Source organism: Typopeltis vanoorti, chromosome 19, assembly GCF_054136105.1.
Source record: "Typopeltis vanoorti isolate ZY-2024b chromosome 19, IOZ_Tvanoo_1.0, whole genome shotgun sequence".
Lineage (NCBI taxonomy): Eukaryota > Metazoa > Arthropoda > Arachnida > Uropygi > Thelyphonidae > Typopeltis > Typopeltis vanoorti.
The window spans coordinates 76761109-76783632 of NC_143567.1; the positions used below are offsets into that span (position 1 = coordinate 76761109).

The window sequence follows — 22524 nt, forward strand, 5'->3', positions numbered from 1 at the left end:
TGATTTTGGTTAAAGCACCTAACCAGTCTACATGATCGAGTGGCAGAACAATTTAATTATTTGTTGCAATCAGGCTCAGTGGAGGACTGGATGATAGGATAAGGGTGTATACCAAAGTAACGTTCTTCCAGTAACATGCCTACCAACTATGCTTAATCTGTTCTCTGCAATTATAGTAAATACCAAATACCACAATTTATCAGGTAATTAAATTTAACCCATTGAACAAAAAGGTAAAAAATCTAGAGGAACAAAAGACTTATTAATAAAATGATCCTCAATAATTCAAAAAGAATTAAAACTAACTTAAACATGGCATGGATTGACTGTAAGAAAACATTCGATTCCCTCCCACATTCCTGAATCCTAAAATCACTAAACATATTTGGATTTAGCAAAAACATACGGTTTTTGGCTGCTGCTATGAAATCATGAAAAACAACTTTAATAATCAATAATAAACGGTTCGGAGATATTAGCATTAAACGCGGAATTTTCAAAGGTGATTCCTTGTCACCTCTTCAACACTTCTTTGATATCGTTGTCTATGATTTTGAAGAAAACAAAGCGAGACTGAGTGGACAGTTCAATCCTCACCGGTAGCCAATCAGAGATAACTGGCCAATGACTATCCCTAATTATAATCGGCCACTAATAAACAGACGGTCAAACAAGTATTGCCATCTCTTGGTACCTAATCCTAACAAGATATGTTACTGCCTAAAATAATGTTGGTTCTACGGTCAATTTTCTTGAGTTACTGAAAGAAAAAAAAAATTTAGATGAAGTTCCTCCAGTCGGAGACTAGACTTGAACTATAAGTTTGTCTTCCAGCGGCCTACCGCAGAAGATGGAAAGGTCACTTCCAGCGAGCTACATAGGCCTACGAAAACAAATTTTGGATAACAATTCCTAAATATCTACCGAAAATCGGCTGAAAAATATACAGTTTACTGAATGCAGTTCGCATTTTCAGTTACGACATCAAGATGGAATTAATAAATTGCAAGAGAATACATAAAACCAATGTAATGTAACGAACACTGTAAATACCTAGGAATATTGGAAGCCAGGGATATCTCCACTCGAAAGTTAAACAGCAGGCAACTGCAGAATACTCCAACAGTTAGAAATATTCTGAAAACAAAAACTAAATGGATTAAACACAATTAGAGCAATGAATTCTTGAGCTATATCAGTGATCCAATACACAGATGACATAATGAATTGGACAAATTGGACCGCTAAACTAGAAAAATTAATGACTATGCAACACGCATTACACTAACAAAGTGATGCTGACCGGTTGTACCTACCAAGGTGAATATGTGGACGGGGTGTGCTGCCAGTGAGACAGACTGTGGAAGAAGAAGAAATTAATTTTAAAAATGACATCGACAATAGCTCAAGATCTGAACAAATACTTCAAGCCATTTCACAAAGGCTTTCTAAAAGCAATAGAAAACAAATTCGATCACAAAAAGGAACAGCAAAATAACCTATTTGTGCGCTGGTAAAATAAAACTTTGTGTGGCCAATTTCTTAGCGATACTGAGGAAAAAATTGGTGTCACCAAGACGTAGTAATGGTGGCTACACAATTGATATATTAAAAAATAAACAAGGATTTATTCTAGCTGCTCAAGAAAACAGGCGTTACAAACTAATGCAATCAGAGCAAATTTTGGAACATCAATAATAACAGCAAATGCAGATTATACAATCAGAAAAATGAGAACTGTAGAGCATCTAATCAGTGCCTGCAGCAAGATAGCTTAATACCGCCATAATCAAGTGGCCAAAATAATTCATTAGCACGTATGCAAAAATCATGTCTTTTTTTTTTATTTTGATAACTGGTGGTAGTAAAAATAGATACAGTACTGAAAAACGAAACATTCCCTGTTTCGATTTTCAGTTTTATAATTTTTCAGTTTTATAATTCTCTGAAACGCAGAAATTCTCTGCGTTTTAGTCAATTATAACTGCGTTTCAGTTAGCGAACATCAATATGTTTGGATTATTTATATCCCAGTACCCAGTGATAACAACATTAACAACAAAGAACTGGAAAAAATTACTAAATATCGAGATCTGGCAATCGAAGTTAGCCGGCTGTGGTTTAAACACACCAAAGTGATCCCAATAGTGCACTTGGTGCAATTTTAAAAAAAAAGCCTATCCAACTATTTACAAGAAATTAACATCAACGAAGCGAACACACCAGATGCAGAAAAACGGTTCTACTTGGAACTACGAAGCTACCCTACAAACTACGAGGGTGGTCTGAAATGTTCTCGGCCTAACAATGAAAACGCATTTATAATTTGAAAAGTTTTTGTTTTTCAACATATTCTCCTTAAAGGCTGACACATTTAAGCCAGCTATGCTCCAGCGCCATTATTCCGTCCTGTAGTGGTTCTCAGTAAGATTTGTAAAATGTATCTCTACAGCTGCAAGATTAATGGATCTCTATAGCTCACCTCTTGATTCGAAGAAAAACGTTGACCAGCGAGGAGGGGTTTTAGTTTTGGGAAGAGATAGAAGTCAGAGGGAGCCAAATCTGGGGAGTAGGGTGGATGTTCCAACAATTCATATTACAGATCCCTTAATTTTGTCACTGCCAACGTACCTTTTTGGGCAGGTGCATTGTCCTGATGAAAGATGATTTTTTAATTCTGCAAACTGGGTGTTTCTCAAGAATTTTTTCGTCCAGTCTGGTTAAAAGATCGGATTAATATTCCCTGGTTATTGTTTTACCCTTTCCAACATAATAAATAAACAAAATGTCTTTAGCATCCCATAACACCGATGCCTTGACCTTTTCTGCTGATGGAACCGACTTTGTCTTCTTGGGCACTGAACAACCGGCTTCTGTCCAATGTTTTGACTGATGTTTGGATTCTGGTGTGTAATGGTGGATCGAAGTCTCATCTCTAGTAAAAACATCGACGCACAAAATCAGTTTCATTCTTGTTAAAATGCTCCAAGCACTGTTCAGAAATTTTCATGCGAGTGCGTTTTTGATTTGCTGTGAGCAAGCGCGGCACTCATCTTGCGCAAAGCTTTTTCATTTGCAATTCTTCATGCAAAATATATCCTACATGTTCTTTTGAAATGCCTATAGTCTCAGTAATTTCACGCACTTTGACTCGCCTTTCATCCAATACCATATCGTGCACTTGATGAATGATTCCTGGATGATTCTTACACTTTTTTAAATGTCCTACACATGAATCATCTTCAACGCTTATACGGCCACATTTAAACTTGGCAGCCATTTCTTAATTGTCGAAAACGTAAGAGAAGAGTTCCCATAAACTTTTATGAACTTCGAATGAATTTGTTTTGGCGTTAAACTTTCTTTTACAAAGAATTTTATAACCGCCCGATACTCAATTTTATCTATTTCAAGGGATACAGACAACACTCCTGCTTCAGACAGCTGTATAAAACAAACTACGTGATAGAATGACTTGAAATTTCACACGGATGCTTATGACAGAAGTATGAACCTCGTATTCTTAGATTCTTGGGTTAAATCTGACTTGTTCTCTATCACTAGTCAAATTGTTTTTTGAATGATATCTTGTTTTGACTTCTTTTTTTTTTCTTTAAAATAGGAACAGATTTGCTGTATGCAAGTGGTGGTGCATTTAATTAATGTATATTTTTGGAGAGAAATTTAAATTTTTTCTGCATGAGATTTCATTGTTCATTGAGTGTTTCTATATTTTATTATTTTTAATGGCCGTTGGGTGGTGGATTGTTTGTTGAGTGGATTTATCGCTGCTGAAGAGTAAGTAACTTTTGAGTATTTTAGTTGATAATATTATGTTAACTTATTGTAGTTTTTTTTTTTTAATACGATCTCACGATACGGCATGGCGCCAATACGTGACGGCAAAGACCACGCATTGCCTGTTAGTTGACGAGAACCCAGCAAATGCTAGTAGAGTGGACAGTACTGATGGTATGATGGAATATGATGTTATTAATTTCGAACGTGCGGCTTTGAAAATATCGAAGAGCGAAATGGGCATTAATAAAGATATAGCGCGATGGAATGTTATCTTTCACAGGACATAGTACGTCTAACTTAAAATGAAATTTTGTTTTTCCAAATCACGATATTATTATCATTATTATGTGACACCTTCAGGGAATCCAAGGACTCATCGAGGAAGAGTGTGCCAACAGCATCCGATGATTGAATCTCTTTCAACTACTAACCACGCTCAAACCTGCTTAACTTTTTGCTGAGCCATTAATAGCAAAGATATGCCAATCGAGACCTTTGCTGACATTTTGGTCCTCTAACAAAGCTGGAAAATCCTCTACACTTCTCATAATCCTCTCCAGGTTTGCATCACCTGCAAATAACTGTATATCACCATGTAAGCCCCTTGCAATCTCATTTTCTTACAAATTAAACAAAAATGTTCCCAAATGAGCTCCCTAAGGCACTTTGCTAGTGACTTTCCTCTTTGGGGATATCCGTTCCACCTTCCATATACATTCTGTTGATACCTTTCAGACAGCCAATGTTCAATCCTATGCAGTGATATACTATCCAGTCCAATCTGTTCCAAATTAACTTCTAGTTTGTCATGTGGTAATCTATCGAAAGCCTTGGCCAAATTAAAATGTGCTACTGTACATGCATCGCCCTTGTCCAATGCATTCGCCACCTTGTTATAATCAATCAGCTGGTTGCTAAAACACAGTCTTCCTTTAGCAAATCCGCGCTCTTCTTTAAAGAGAATTCTACTCCTGTCCGCCCTGTTTTGAATCCTTTTCCTCACACTAGCTTCTCCAACACCTTGGCCACAACTTCAGACAAGCCGATAGGCATATAGTTCCACGGCTTAATTTTATCACTTCCTTTATGAAGCGTAACAATTTTGCTATCTTTTGCTATTTTTGCATTTCTTTGCGACCTGGGCTAATGTAAGATCCATGTTGAAAATGTACGTTAAAGATATTGACAACTCTCTGGAACATTCACTCACGAAACGCGGTGATATACTATTCTCACATAGCGTTGTTGACAACGAAGTTCGCTCTTAAATTTTGGAAACATTTTTATGTTTCTGTCTATATTTTTATATTTAGATATTTCAACTTCTTATTGCTACTCTTCAACTGTTCATATTCATAACATGAATAATGTTTTATAGCTTGTGTTTATGTTTTAAATAATTTGACGAGACACACTGATCGAAAACTGCTACTTGCTGAACAACCAGCGCGATGTCAAAGCAAACCTGTAATATTTATATCTTAATTGCAAGTGGAGGTTTCTGTGGTTTAGAAGTTCATAAGGCATATTCCGATAATTGGACCACATTTTTTATTTATTCATTTTTTTTAATTTTTTTTATTAAGCTAAAAGCACAATAAAGAAATAAAACCCGACAAGTTTCGTAGGTCGTTTGACTTACATCTTCAGGGGTAAAAGGTAACTCAAAGTTAAAACAACAAAAAAGAGAAATTAATAGTTCATACTATAAAGTTGTAGCCGTCTGACTGTTTATAAAATGAAAAAAAATCAGAATGCAGATTCAAAGCAGTGCTAAGTTTAAACAATGCTGTTCTTTGTTCGCGATCATAATGTCCGAGAAGGTGTATTTTTTATCAAATCTGACCAAACTTGGTGTAGAATTAAGACTTGGTGTTTATTGCATTGTGTTGGAATTCTAAGCATGTTTGCAGCTTCTTTAAATTTCCTTATATAACATTTTTCTCTATATAAGACATGTTTGTTTTTTGCCAGATTACATTGTGGCTGGTGTAGGACAGACAGGAAGATCTGGGGAAATACGCATGAACGAACATCAAAAGGATGTACAAAACAGAAGAGAACACAAATCAGGTCTAGCTTTCCATACCACTTCCACCGGCCACAATGTGCTCTGGCAGAAAATAAACATGTCTTATATAGAAAAAACTGTTACATAAGGAAATTTAAAGAAGCTGCAAACATACTTAGAATTCCAACACAATGCAATAAAAACCAAGGCTTAATTCCATACCAAATTTGGTCAGCTTTGACAAAAAATATACCTCAGTCAGACCTCAGACATTATGATCGTGAACAACAGAACGTGGCATCATCCAGTATTGTTTAAACTTAGCACTGCTTTGAATCTGCATTCTGGTTTTTTCAATTTATAAACAGTCAAACGGTTACAACTGCATAGTATGAACTATTAATTTCTCTTTTTTTGTTGTTTTAACTTTCAGTTACCTTTTACCCCTGAAGATGTAAGTCAAACGACCTACAAAACTTGTCACGTTTTATTTCTTTATTGTACTTTTAGCTTAAAAAAAAAAGAAAAGAAAAGAAAGAAAAGTGGGCCAATTACCGGAATATGACTTATTTATATCTTAACCATTTTTTCCATATATGTAGGTGGCGCTTCGTTTGTAGTCTTTCATATTCTATGCGGATAGGTACTTGTGGTGGTTTTGTGTGTAGAATATTTCACTATGAAGTAAGTTTATAAATCTGTTTTAATCTGTCTAATTATATCTGTTAACATTTTCAAATTTTCTTGTATAAGCAGAAGAGAAATATAGCAATAAATTTTAATATTTCTTTTAGGATCGAGTTGTGTGCTTTCAGTGGATATAAGATATATCCTGGTCATGGAAAACGAATGGTTAAAACTGATGGCAAGGTAATTCATATTGATTTAGCATTTGGTTAAAATGCTCCTTGATTTTCATTGTGTTTATTATTGCCTTTTTTTTTTTAAACTACAGTGAAATAAGATGTGTTAAATTCGTTTGCAGGAATTTTGAACGAAATTTAATTTACGTTTTAAGCGACTGTTATTCGTCTTTCCGGTATCTTCGTTCGCTGACTAACTGGCTGTCATCAGATTATATGGATCATTGTTTTTCGAAATATAGGCGTCAGACAAACCCATTTATCGGAAGTAGAATGAAGTGCCTGGTGCCATTTAGAGAACTTACAAAAAAGAAATCATACTACAGTTTACATAATACTAAACTTAAATTTTATTTTTAAGTTTATTATTATTGCATAGAAACAATCAGCTGGATATTGGTTCATTAGAAAAGTTATAGTACTGCATTAATACTAAGGAAAGGCTAAGTTAAGCTGTATTATGCAGAAGCTTACACCTACTCCTTACAAGTAAATTATTGTTTTGTGTTTTATAATACCAGCAATACCATCAACATGCAATTAAGTGCTAATTGCATGTTGATGGTATTGCTAGTATTTCTTAACTTAGGTGTTTTTTTCTGCTGGTTATGTTTATATTATAGATTTTCTTTAAGTGCATGTTGGCATTTCGTCATTTGATAAGCAGGTGTGATATTATGGGTGATATTGTTCGTACATGTGACTTATTTTATTATTATTGTTTTTATTTTATGTATTTTTTAACATATATTGTATGGTTTAATTAAATTTTTTGTAGCTTGGTATTTTTTATCTCATCCTAAATTTAGCCAATCTCATACGGAGGTAGCAGGGTATTTTCATCCTGCATACAGACAAATTGGCCCTTCAGAACACATGCAACGTACAGACAAAATATACTGGTGGTTGTTGTGGGCAGTAGATGGCGTTGATGTAGGTGATTGGTGGTAGAGGTTCTGTGTACAGTAGGTGTCCTCCTGCAATGAGTCTTCAGATTCCTTGGAGGTGTCACGAATAATAATAATAATGCAATGTCACGATTGTCACATTCTCAAAAAAAACCTTTATCTCGAGGTAGCATTTTAGTCTTATTTATTCTTACCCCCCCCCCCAACTTCGCATCATCTGCAAGCAGTTGAGTATCTCACTTCAAATTATTTGCATTTTTAAAATGCTCTCTATTAAAATGTAATATATGAATGAAGGTATCAGGTAAACAGATAAGATAGCTATAAAACATACTTAGTTCATGGACCACATAGATGAGCAGTTAATCCTATTATGCATTAATTAGGTGCACACAGTGCCACATTACTGGTTATTACATCCATGAAAGATTGTAAATCTATATGTTTGTACCATGGATGGACTGAGGGTTAAATGCTTTAGAAACCCTGCTCTAGAGACCAGATTGGGAACTTTTCAAGCTACTTCAGGCTTCCATTAAGTAAGGTAATGGTACAGCATTAGCTAATGAAATTTATTTACCACTTGAAAGCATTCCTGAATATTATGCCTATGTTGGATTTGTTGGTTGACATTATCTACCAGCCAGATTGGCAATGTGTTGTCATTAGACCTAATTAAGATGAGAACATTCCAAAAAATAAAAAACCAATACACACACACACACACACACATCGAAATCATCTGAGTTGTAGAACTATTCAAGAATGTTTCATAGAACCTCTTTACACAAGAAAGTTGAAACGTTCCTGATGTACAGAGCTTTTATGAGCAATTCATATTGCATTTTTATTTTACAGTAAAATTGATGTAGATATAGCACTATGCACACACATATGAAATATAATTTAGGTACCATTAAGAATGTAATATATCATATTTTAGACTGGATGTGATAAATATATATCATATTTATTAAATTTGAGACTGGGTCCACGTTCCTGCTTTTTTAAAATAATGTGAATTCCTCCAAAAGATTATAAACATATAGTATATTTATATGTTTAGATAGCAAGGTTAATTGTTAGTTGCATTGATGGCTTATGCACAGGGAGATATTGTTAAACACTTAGGTTGTTTTTACATATGTAGAAATATGTGGAATTTATTAATCAAATATTTCATCCATTGTGGCATGGATGTTATCAGGTAAAGAAGAGATCAGTTAACTACATTCAAAACATGAATCACAAGATGTAACATAGTATGTGCTTACTGTTACTAGTTCTCATCTCGGTTACAGCTGATTTAACAAGAATGTGCTACTAGAGTTCAAAAGAATGAGTTGAATAGTTTCTGTAACTGAAAATTAAATAACCTAATCAGTATTTAAAAATTTAATTTCACATTTAATTTTTAGTTCAGAAACTGTCCAACTCATTCCTTTGAACTCTAGTATTGCATTCTCCTATCAACACTACTGTGATCAAGATGAACTAATAGTTGCATACTGTATGGCTCATATCTTGATTCATGTTTTGAATGGAGCTGAATGATATCCATGTCACATTAGATGAAATATATTGTTGGAGTCTTAAATTCTATATATTTTTCTACTATATATCTATAAGCTGCCTAACAGTATATCTGGTATATGTACTGTTTCTTTAAAACTTGGAATGGACACAAGGAATTGTTGCATTTTTTTGTCAAGCAGAAGCAAGGGGAAATTGCAGCATCATACTGTATTTACTCGAATATAACACACCCTCGCATATATCTTGCATGCCTTATTTTATTTTACAAAAAAAAAAAAAATTAAAACGTTTTGCATATACCTTTTACATGAAAAAAAAAAAGTTTAAAACTTTAAGAAATAGTGTTATGGTGGTTTCAGATATTTTGGAATTCGGTTGAAGAGAATCAGCATTTCAGCTCAACAATTGTTGGCTTACCTTTGTCGTTGAGTTGCGTGTTCTTTTAATACTGCATCAATCATATGCACATCTTCATAGCTGTACTATCTCACTGGCCTACCATTGCTGTCCATTTCGAGCTCTGCTTTCACTTCTCATTAGTCATTTGTGAAGGATTGTTCATAATGCATTTAAAATCATGTAAATTACTGGTAATTTTTGCTTGAAATATGGAGAAATGTTCAAGTTAGAGTACTGATTTTAAATTCAAAGATCATGTGATTTTGAAATGATAAAAGAACAAGCATTAATGAAACTGTTTTAACTACAGAAGCATTGTTGCTAAAGATTCAAATATATCATTAAATAATGTGGGCAATTATAATGAATATTGAGGATTTAATTATAAACATCAATTTGGTTTTTTCCTGAAAAACTTCCAGAAATCCCCACATATATCTTGCACCACGATTTTTTAACTTTAATTTTGAGGGGGGGAAAAGGTGGCGAGTTATATTTCAGTAAATATAGTAGTTAAGGTTATGACAGTTAATCTCATTAACCTCCCAAATGGCTAGGACATCTATAGATGTCCAGCTAAATCTGGATATGATTCAGCCCACCTGTTTAAAGAACCTGGATAAGAAGTGCAATTTGACCATCATGTCCATTAGAAAGTGTGATAAACCCTCATGCTGAAGAGAGCGGTTAATTGGATTATCTCACGTTCGTAGCTACCTCTCAGTTGCCTATAACAAGAAACGCACTTCCTTGTTCTATGCTGGGTAACTGGATTTTAGTTATATAGTATAGACTAAAAATAGAGAAATTATTTATATTTTTGTTTTCTCTTTTTATTGTACAATACAATTTTAATTTCTGGACAAAATAAAGGTCTTGCATAATTTCTTCAACTTAAATATTGCCTTACCTTGGAGAACCAATCTCATTTTTAATTTTTTTGCGCTGATTTTTTTCTAATCGCTTTCTAAACAAAACATTTTTCTTTGTTCTCGAAGAAATTAATTCATGATTATTATTTGAAATATTCTTTTAAAAAAAGAAAAGAAAACTGGCTGCCGACATTCCAGATTATATTATTTTTGTACAAAACCATAGAAATCGAATAATACTTCACAGATTTCCTTTAGGACACGCTGGAGCAACTTTGCTTTTTAGAGAATAAAATGAAATTCTTTAATCATATCACTAAATTTTTTCTTTATATTATATAGTAATCTACTGTTCTTTGTACTTTTACTTTCTTGGTTTCCCTGTATAATTGGTCATTACAAAATGAAATTAACAGTTATAGATATTTTCTGCATAATTCAGATATTTTATTTTCCAATTTTTAAAGTAAGCGATACATTTGCTTATTTTTATCATTCAAAATATGTATATCAAATGTGAAATTTCATTTCCTTTCACAATAGAATTGAACTTTATTTCGCCTCTGATAGTTTCTAATATATTTATAATAATAGGGAAATAATATGTATATTTTCTGATTTATAAATTAGCAAATTATAAATCAGAAAATATACATATTATTTCCCTATTATTATAAATCAGGAAGTTATGTGACATTGGCTAATAGGGTAAATTAATATTTAAAAACACTGTCATCCTACAAATGCAATATCAGAATATGCTTCGAATGTCTGATAATCAATCAGAAAGATGGAAAAACAGAACAAGGAATTTCTGCCTGTAAAATATTCAGTTATTGCATGAGGTACTTTAGTGTGCTGCCTTCTGGGCATGTTCTTTTGATCTGGTTCCCAGTATGTGTGTTGGGGGGAGGGTGTTAGTAATCTCCATTAGTCTACAACTTGGTACTGGGCAGAAAGGAATATTAGAAAGTATACCCAATATACAATTCATTTGTGAGATAGCAAGCAAGAGCAGCAGCAGCAATGGCAGTAATTTTTTTCAAGATAATTATCAAATAATTCAGAATTTTTCGATAATAAAAGTGAAACTGATCACTATAAATAAAGAAATAATTTTTTGCATAAATACTGCATCAGCCTGTAAAAGAAATGTTAGTTTTACTGTGTTAGGCTATCTGAACAACAGAAAACGAAACGACATTCTTGCTTGAGGCAATTTAGTGCTACTTCTCGGAAACATTCTGTTCTGTCTTGTGTTTCTCAAAGGAGTAATCTAAGACTTTTAGCTTTTCCTCCAGTTAAGAGGATTATTGTCCAGCATTTCTAAGACGTATTTCAGAAATAGAAGTAGTAATATTTAGATTTTTTTAAAAAAAAAAAAAGAAACAGAAATAACGCAATTGAAATTTCTTTGTGTGGTATGCAGTTTTACATGTTGAAAATACAGCATAGTATTTCTAAATCTTAGAATAATTTCAGCAGATCACTGATTTCAGATTCAAAGAAAGAGTACAGAATTAGAAGCTTCGATATATGACAATATTATTGCTTTATTTCTTTTCTCAAAACGGTGAACTGAAATGAGAGATTTTGAATACTGTCTGAAAGCTTTCAAAGCTGTAGAAATTTAAAGTAGTTATGCAACTCAGTTCCAGGACAGGAGAGGGGGGGGGGGGGTTGCAGTAAAAAATCCTAAAAATGAGCATAAATTTTTAATCATTCCATACAGGATATCCTTCCTATTATATTTTCAACATAACTACAGTGGTTAAGTATTGGATATTATAGTAATGTGCATCCTACAAAAAAAAAAAATAAAAACCTCTGTTGCAATTGTCATCAAAAGAAGAAGGCAAAGAGTCTGATAAAATACCGCTAGGTATAAATTTTTGATACTAAAAGAGACACAATATCGGAAACCAAGTAATGCAGTTTATAATCATTTGTTGTTCATAAAAAAAAAAAATAAATAAAATAAAATCGTTCCTGAAATTGAAATGTGACAATCCATATAAAGGTATTTTGCAAAGAAAGAAAGCAAAATGTCATATTTATTTCACTAAATGTTATTTTAAAATATAAATATTTGAACAAAATATTTTAAACGTAAACAAACATTTGAAAATTTGCAAAAAAGAATATATTGTCAGTAAAGCGAAGGAAATTAACTATTACTAAATTATATTCATTGCAAAGGCTGATCTGTGGTCATTTCAGGATTGATTATTTATTTTGGAGATGTGAAACTTCTATTTTGAAAGAGACACAATAAATAAATTGTTCAGCAAAAAAAAAAAAAAAAAAAAAAAAACGATCAAATATCCTAGTACAGTGAAGAAAATTCGAAGTAACAGAGTACATGTAAAGACAAGTGACACAAAAGTTGCTCGACCACAGTTAATCCGCTAATGGCTCTCAAATCGCCATTAAGGATTAACAGCAGAGGAGGGTAAATACTTGATAAAAGATAGAATGCTGATGAAGTTTTGATCCATGAAAAAGTCTGGGATAGTCTTGCTATTTCATCCACCTTGGCCAGTAGGAGGGTTAAACTTGTCAAGAAATTATATTCCTGTTTAATCCAACAAAGTTTTGTAGGTGAAGGATCTTTACAACCAGGCTACCTGTATATAGAAGCTAATGACTTCACGTTGATTGCCTTAGTATCCCATAATGCAAAGCACACCTCCTTTTGAATGTGTATGCTTTGCATTGTGGGATATTGGATTAGAGTTAGAAAGTTTCTTCTAGGGAAAAAACTTCTCAAAATCTTTTTACAACTAGCTCTAATCCAGTGTATTTTAACAATAAGATGTTACTTTCTTACTAGTATATGAGAAATACAGTTAACCCTTTAAACAACACAGGTTTGAACTGTACAGGTTCACCTACATGCAGATTTTTTTCAATAACTATATTGGAAAAAGTTTTTTGAGATTTGTGACAATTGGAAAAAACTTGCAGATGAACTGCTTAGCTTAGAAATGTCAAAAAATTTTGAGAAATTTTATTAGGTATGTCATGAATGCATAAATTATATGTGGATGCTAGTCTGCCTTATTTACTATCGTAAAATATACACAAATCTGCTATAAAAAGTTAAAATTATCAAAACAATTTTGATACCTAGTGTTAGTAATACATGCACCCTCTGTCCAAAAAGAAACCAAACTTTTTGAAAATAGAAGAAACTAATGGTGCCACCTGTTGTATATTTTTGTTGTTGAAAGTGGCAACCTTCATTAGTGTTGTCAACTGTTTATGACATTTGTTTCATTAGAAGCTGGGTTAGTGAGTGTGTTTTGATGAATGGTCGGAAAATGAATTTCGAACAGAGAGCTGCGATTGACTTTTGTATTAAACTTGGTAAAAGTTTTATTGAAACCCATCAAATGCTTCAAAAAGCATATGGTGCTGAATGCTTATCCCATACTCAGTTTAAGAGTGGTTTAAGCAATTTCAAAGTAGTCGTGAGACATTTTTTTGGACGATGAAAAGCGGGTTATCCAAAAACTAGACTGGGCGAAGTTAACATCCAAAAAAATGCTTGAAACTGGTTTTTGTTGCCTCTAGAAAACCCCGTGTTCATTTAGGTATTATGGGAAAAGAGATGCCAAGCAAACAGCTGAAAAAAACCTGATACATGCTCCTAGCCTCCTGTGTACTCCAGGAGCTTCTAACTACCATAAAAAAAAAATGCTCGTATTCTGAATGTATTATGTTCTTATGTTCAGAATATGAGTGTTTTTTAATAACAAATTCATTAGCTTTTAACTTTGATATTCTTAGAATTGTCAATATTGCTCACACAGATATACAAATTAGGTAATTTGTCTTGCACACCAAAATATTTAGTAGTGGAAAGAGATGCCATCATGGTTCAAAATAAAACTTGAAGTAATCTTGACTAGAAACAACATATCTTTGCTTTAATACTAATTGGTTTAGTTAGCTGAGCAGCAGAAAGTTTTTTCAGTCATCTCTGTGCAGCAGTATATCAGCTTGGATTAGCTAGGAAGTTGTATATATGATTTATCTAGTAATTTTGAGTAATTTTATGTTGAAGCCATTGGTGGCTCATAAGAATTTGTAGTAGTGGGGCCATAGAAAAGTTTTAAAAAAATCAATACGGATTTAAAAAAAATTATATCATTAATAAAACTAAAATATAACAATATTTAACAAAATTCTTCTCTTTGTTCATTTCTACAAAGATGTAAATTAAATGACGAATAGAAAAAAGAAAAACTGCACAATATTTACCTACGATATTGACAATGGTGTTAATTTATGTTGTTTGTGCTTGTGTAGTAGAGATGTATCTTGGTCTGCAATGAATGCAGCTAGCATTGAGTATACTAGCCCTAGCCTGTATAGCACATTGACTATTGTTACAAAACCAATTATATAAAATACTATCGAGTGCTATTGTATTACAAACAAGAAAATAATGGTTTTTAGATCTGGAACAAATCTGAAAGCACATCCCCAACTCAATATCACCAGAGTTAAAGATTGTACTATCAACGTAAGAAGCCTAAATGGCAAAGAAATGGAGCTAGCTGAGGAATTAGATAAGTACCAGATCGACATAATAGGGTTGACGGAAACAAAAAAGACAAAAACTGGTGAGATCTTTCTGAGCAATAAATACAAAATGTTATATTCAGGCAATGACAATCAAGGAAAAGAAGGAGTAGCCATAGTATTCAACACAAAATACGAGGCTAATCTTCTTGAATAGCAGGCAGTCTCAAGTAGTGATGTGGGCAAATGAACGGGAGTTCCCATCTGCAGATGTGATATCCACAAATCCAGTTTTGCTTTAAATGAGTTTACAAAGCCTATCATTTTAGCGACATATCTATCTTTTCCTTTCAACTCCAAATTTAAAGAATTCAATTTTTCCATGATGTCTGGAATAAAACAAATCCAACAGCCAGCAAAAGTCATTTAGTTCATCAAAATTTTCATTTTTGATGTGACAAGATTATTGAAGAAAAAATGAAAGAGTTTGAGAACAGGAGCCAAACCTTGGAGATTCAGTCAGAGAGGCATGTGGTGAGGTTGTCTTCAAGGATATAAAAATCAGACCTGCATGGTGGATGCATGAAGTTAAAGAGGAAGTGAAGGAAAAGAAGAAAGCATATCAAAAGTTCCTGGCAAATAAGTCAGCTTGTGTTCTTAGAGAATTTAGAGACAAATGTAAGAAAGCTAAACCTGTGTAAAACTAGCTAAACAAAAGTCATGGGAGGACTTTGGCAAGAACATAGAAAATAAATATCAAGAAAGTGGTAAGATATTCTGGAGGTTGTTGAAGAAGCTTAGAAATGGTGGAAAGAATGCTGTAAAAGGAGTTGGAGATGATAAAGGTGACATGAAAATGGGAGAAAAAGATAACTTGAAGTATGGAGTAACTATTTCAAAAAAAATGCTAAATGAAACAAGCAGTGATAGCACAGTGGTAAAAAAACACTCAACATGCATACAGTCAGGAATACATATCCATACTTGAAATAGAAACAGCCATCAAAGGGGTGAAATGTGCAAAGGTAGCAGGAGTAGATGATATTCGACCAGAAATGCTGAAGCAAAAGTCTTGCAGTGGCTGCACTGCATAGTTCTGAAGGCCTGGACAGAGGGACGAATTCCTGATGATTGGAGAAGAGCTCTCATAGTACCCATATATAAAAAGGGAAATAAAACAATGTGAGAATTAGAGGGGTATTTCCCTAGTGAGTGTTGCTGGTAAGATATATGCAAGTATACTTGAGAAACGGTTGAGAAGAATTGTGGAAGAAAAGCTTGGTGAAGAACAAGCTGGATTCAGGCCAAATAGAGGGTGTTAGGATCAGATCTTCACTTTACAACAAATAGTTGAGAAAGCATGGGAATATTACAAAAATCTGTATTTAAGTTTTGTCGATCTGGAAAAGGCATATGACAAGGTGCCAGGAGAGAAGCTATTCAATACACTACAGTTATATGGTGTCAATGGGACATTATATCAAGCAATACCTAGTCTTTATTTGAGTTATAAGTCACAGGTAGAATTGAAGGAAGTACAGAAAGATGGTTTAATGTTAAATCTAGTGTGAGACAAGGATGTACATTTTACCCTCTGTTATTCATAATCTATATGGATCACATTATGAAGGAAAGTGGTATTAAACATGATATCAGAATTGGAGATGTTAATGTCAGCTCTTTGCTTTATGCAGACGATGTTATACTTCTAAATAAATCTGCTACAAGTTTGCAAGATTCCCTGATTAAATTGAATAACTGTTGAAATAGATATGGTATGAAGGTCAGCATTAAAAAGACAATGAAAATAGGTAGAATTGTTGAAAATGTCAACTGTGTTGTGAATGGAAAACCTGTAGAACAAGTAAAACATTTCAGCTACTTAGGCACGATTTTTAGTGAAGATGGTAAATTAAATATGGAAATAGACAACAGAATCAACAAAGCTGGTATGGTAGGAAGTCAATTGAATAAATTCATATGGAATAAGAGAGAAATTAGTCGGAACACTAAATTAACTGTTTACAAGACAGTGTTCAAACCAGTTTTAACTTATGGATCTCACGGCTGGGTAGAAGTAAAACACTTAACCAACGACTAGAAACCGCAGATATGAGAGTCCTGAGAAAGATTAGAGGTGTGAACAGATGGCATCAATACCAATATCATATTAAAAACGAAGATGTTAGGAAAGAACTAGACGTTGTCAGCATTCATTAATGCGTTAGCAGAGCTAATTTGAGGTGTTGTGGTCACTTAAACAGAATGGGCTAGGACAGATTGGCAAAACAAGTGTTCTCTGGGAGGTTGGCAGGACAACGACCCAGAGGAAGACCAGGCTACAGGTGGATTGATACAGTACAAAATGCCTTTGACGATGGAAATATAAGATCCAATAATGTTGGAGTCTTGACAAGTAACAGACTGATTTGGAGGAAAATTGTAGATAGGAAGTTAGTAATGATGTAAATTTTTCACGTAGTACTATCATATCCTGTACACCTCTTGAGGGTACATATCAGGAATTTGATGATGATGAGATCTGTTTTAACAACAATGACGCTAATTTGTGTTGTTTGTGCTCGTGTAGTGGGAACGTATCTTGGGCTGCAATGCTACCAGCCCAAATTGCGCTTTACCCCCACTATGTTATCCTCACTAGATAGTGGTTTGGTGCATTGAATGCATCTCTAGTGTTGAGTGTACTATAATTGTCAATATGAAAATGACTATTGTTACAAAATGAATTATATGAAATACTGTCTAGCAGTATTGTATTACGAACAAGAAAATAATGGTTTTTAGATAAATATATAAAAATATAAGAACAGCGATAATGAAACAAACTTTCATTTTATTCTGGAGGGCTGCAGCCCTTGCGGATAACCCGCCACTGGTTGAAGCACATCTGTTTGATGTGTGATAATACCATAATCATGATATGGTGTTGAATTCTCTCACATAAAAATAAGTATGTTTTATTTTAGCTTATGTTATTATTAGAGACCTAGGGAGTTGAACTCCTTAGTGATCTCTTATATTAATAATAACATGAAATAACATGAGGAGGCCACATCACTTTTACTATCTGTCATACCTTTTGCTTGAATTCATTCACACTATTCTGCACTCTCAGATTCCAAAAGTGTTAGCCCCTCCCCCAAACCGGTTAGGACGTCTATAGACTTCCAGCTAAATCTGGATACGATGCATGCCATCTGTTGAAGGAACATGGATAAGAAGTGTAATTCGGCCAACGTGTCCACTAGAAGATGAGATAATCCCTCACGCTGAAGAGAACACTTAATCAGATTATCTCATGCTCATAGCTGCGTCTCAGTTGCCTATAACAAGGAATGCAGCTCCTCGTTCTATGCTTGGTAACTGAATCGTAGTTATATTGGATAAACTAAAAATATAGAAATTATTTTTTCTTGTGGAAAGGCTTAGACATTGGTTATACATTCCTACTAAATAGTTTAAGGAAATTACAATATACAATACATTAAAATAAATTTTAATACACTTCCAATATTTCGGCAACGTCGCGTTGCCATTATCACAGGAACTTAAATACAAGACACGTGCATGCAAGCACAACACACAGTAAATGAGGAACGAAGCAGGAAGCTATTCTTTCTCTTAAAAGTCCTGATGGCCAGTAGCGGGCAATGTTGGTATTCTTGGCTGGTTGGGCTGAAGGTCTTCTGATGTAGGTTCCCCAAATTTGTTGAGGTTTGGGTTGTTTCTTACACAACAGGGCTAAACTTATCTGTTCAAAAATGACAATGCCCTAACCACAGAACTAAACCACATTCTCAACACTTTCTTAGCCAATGGCTTCCCCCCCCCCCCCAAAAAAAATCCAAAAAATATTGAACCCAATAAACCACCTCCCCTCACAACACGGATTACTCTAAATCCATCACCATTTCCTATATCCGAGGCACCTCGGAAGAAATTACAAAAATCCTAAAAAAACATGACTTGACTTCTTGTTACAGACCTTATAAAAAAATTGGCACCCCTTATCCGCTCCACTAAAGACCTACCTGCTGTATACCAAGTCCCTTGCATCTGTAAGCTGTCCTACTTTGGCCAAACAGGCAGGACAGCTAATATCAGAATTTCACAACACAAGGTCTACATCTGGTTTCACCAGTACAGCCACTCTGGTCTTGCATACCATGCGCTGGACACCTGCCATAGAATACGGTGGAAGAAAGCCACGATAATACACCGTAGTAAATTCAAATACGAAAGGCTATTCATGGAATCAGCCTCAGCCCTAAGAAACAATCCAAACCTCAGCAAATTTGGTTGCATGAGACTGCCCCAAATTTGGGAAACCTACATCAGAAGACCTTCAGCTCAGTCGGCCAAGAATAGCAAATTGCCTGCTAGGGGGTACCATCAGGACTTTTAGGAAAAAGAATAGCTTCCTGCTTCGTTCCTCATTTACTGTGTGCTGTAGCATGCACATGTCTTGCATTTAAGTTCCTGTGATAATGGCAACTTGACGTTGCTGAAATATTGGAAGTGTATTAAAATTTATTTTAATGTATATTCTATTGTACGTTGTAATTTCCTTAAGCTATTTACTAAGAAATTATTTTTATTTTCTATTATTATTGTACAAAGCAATTTTAATATCTGGACAAAATAAAGATCCTTGCATAGTTTGTTCACTTCAATAGTGCCTTATCTTGGAGAACCAATTTCATTTTTAATTTTTTTTTTTCATTTAAGATTATGTTATATTTTCGTTCAAAATCATGTATTCTTTGAATACTTCACAGATTTCCTGAAGGACGTACTTGAGCAACTCTGCTTTATAGAGAATAACATGAAATTCTTTGATATCACTAAATTTTTTCTCTTTATATTGTAATCTACTGTTCTTTGCACTTTCACTTTCTTGGTTTCCCTGTATAATTGGTCATTACAAAATGAAATTAACAGTTATGATTTAAATTGATATGTATATATTTTCTGCTAGTTCAGGTATGCTAACTATATCAGATGTTATAATGGCAAAAATAGTAAGAAAAAAATTATTTGTACTTTCTTTTCGAAACACAAAGAAAGAACATTGTAAATTCACCCAATGAAAAAGAAAATACTACATATTTTTCTTGTGCTATCTGATTTTTTTTTTTTTTTCTTATAGTACAAGAAATGATTGATTATATTATAACTAATAGAGAAATTGTGTGAGAAAAAAAAAATTATTTATGTAAGAGTTCTAACACCTTACAACTCTTATATAAATAATTTTTTCTTCTAGGTTAGATACGTGGCATTGTTGAAGTAGCTAAACCTTTGCTACTATTTACACTAAAATGAATGGACATGTTTCCCCAAGTGATCTACGTTTGTAACAGTTGTCTTGCGAACGATTTATAATCTGAAATATCCACAGATTGAATAAGTTTATAACCCCCCCCCCCCCCCAAAAAAATAAGATTATGCATATGCTCCTTTTCTTTCAAAAATAATTCGAATCCTCTTTTTCAAGATAATTGTATGAAATAATTTATAATGTTTCGATAATAAAAATGAAACTGATCATTACAATTTAAGAACTTATTTTAGCATAAATACTGTATCAGCCTGTGAAAGAAATGTCTGCTTTTTTCTATGTTAGGATATATACTAATCAACAATTGAAAGCAAAACAAGACATTCTTGATGTAATTCGCACTACAGCTTGAGGCATTTTAGTGTCCCTTCTGGCTAAGTGTTCTCTTTTCTTTCTCAATAGCACTGAGAGTAATCTAAGCCTTTATCCTTTTCCTCCATCTAAGAGGATTACTATCAAGTATTTCTAAGACGTAGATTACTTCAGAAATAGCAGCAGAAGTAGAAGTAAAAATATTTAGATTATTTTAAGAAAAAGAAACAAAAATAATACTTCTGAACTTTCTTTTGTGTGGTATGCATATAAACAGTTTTACATGGTGAAAATATAGCATAGTATTTCTAAAATTTCATATCATTTCAGCAGACAGTAGAACAGCTGATTTTAGATCGCAAAGAAAGAGTACAGAATTAGAAGCTTCATGGTACAACAATATTATTGTCTTATTTCTTTTGTCAGAATAGTAAAATGAAGTAATAGATTTTGAATACTATATGGAAAAGTTTTCAAATCTGTAAAAATTTAGAGTGGTTATGTAATTAACTTCCAGGAGAGAATAAGGAGGGGGGGGGGGTAAACATTAGAAAATCTTCAAAATGAGCAGAAATTTTGAATCATTCTGTATATGATATCCTTCATATTGTATTTTCAGCATATCTACGGTGGTTATGCACTGGATATTATCGTAATGTGCATCCTACAAAAAAAAGTGAAGCATCCCTGCTAAAATGTCATTGGATATAAATTTTTGATACTAAAAAGACTTGCAATCGGAAACCGAGATATGCAATATAACCATGGTGGCCAAACTGCAGCTCGCGAGCCTCATGTGGCTCTTAAGTTTTATTGGCTCAACTAACAAATAAAAATATTTATAATTTTTCTTAATTTTCTAGCAGACATGGGACAATCACCTAATAAAGTTTTTCTGAATGATGATCAGCAATGTAGTTATATTTATATTACCTTGTCAGAAAATTTAAAAAGATACATTACTGAATTTCGTACTTCTTATAATAATAAAAAGGTAATAATTTAAATTCCAAATGATTTAAATATTAATATTTTATTTTTATTCTTCAGTTAATAATCAAATTAACTTCATGACAAAATTTACTGAAGAATCTAAAACTGTAATAGAGGCTAGTTTTAAAATATCATGGAACATCGCATGTGCAAAATGACCTTATACTGGAGGGGAATTTATTAGATATAGACCTTTGGAATGTGGCTCTTAACAATTTCTGGTAGGTAACTATGGCTCTTGCTGCAAAAACTCTGGCCACCCCTGCAATATAGTGTCATTTGTTGTTCATAAAACAAAACAAAAATAATAATTTGTTTCTAAAACTGAAATGTGATGATCCATATAATGGTATTTTGCTAGGAAAGAGAGCAAAAGCCCATATTTATTTCAATAAATATTATTTAAAAATATAAATATGTGACATGTTCAATGCAAACATTTGAAAATTCACAAAAATAATTGTTTCTATATTGTGAGTAAAGTGTAAGAACAACCTGTGCAACTGTTCCGTTGCACTTATTTGAAGAATAAAATACAGCAAATTTACTATTACGAAATTCATTACAAAGGCTTTTCGATGGTCATTTCAGGAAATTTCACACGTGTGAAATTCTCAGTTTGTGGGAAGAAACACGATAAATCATTTTAGAGGCAAAAAACCAAATATCTCAGGATAGTAACCAAGCAAAACAGTATGCATAAAGACAGGTGACACAAAAGTCAAGCACTAACAGTTAATCCACTAATAGCTCTAAAATAGCCATAAAGGGATTAACGGTGGAGGGAGGTAATGGCATGATAAAAGATAGAATGCCGATGAGGTTTTGATCCATGCAGAATACTATGGCAGTCTGGATTATTTCATCCACCTTGGCTGGTAGGGAGGTTATTAAATAAATTGTTCCAGTTGTACCCTGCACTATAGGAGAAAAATCT

At 33.5% G+C, this 22524-nt stretch overlaps 1 protein-coding gene across 1 annotated transcript in view; it reads left to right on the forward strand.

The window, feature by feature from the left end:
• The first annotated feature begins 6418 nt into the window (after positions 1 to 6418).
• Positions 6419 to 22524, forward strand: part of RpL24 (ribosomal protein L24) — a 49222-nt gene continuing 33116 nt past the window's right edge. Inside the window, exons 1-2 of the mRNA XM_090409242.1 lie at positions 6419 to 6496; positions 6607 to 6682. Of these exons, the coding sequence (XP_090265368.1) occupies positions 6492 to 6496; positions 6607 to 6682 (81 nt within the window). The 5' untranslated portion in view covers positions 6419 to 6491. The remainder of the gene's footprint in view (positions 6497 to 6606; positions 6683 to 22524) is intronic.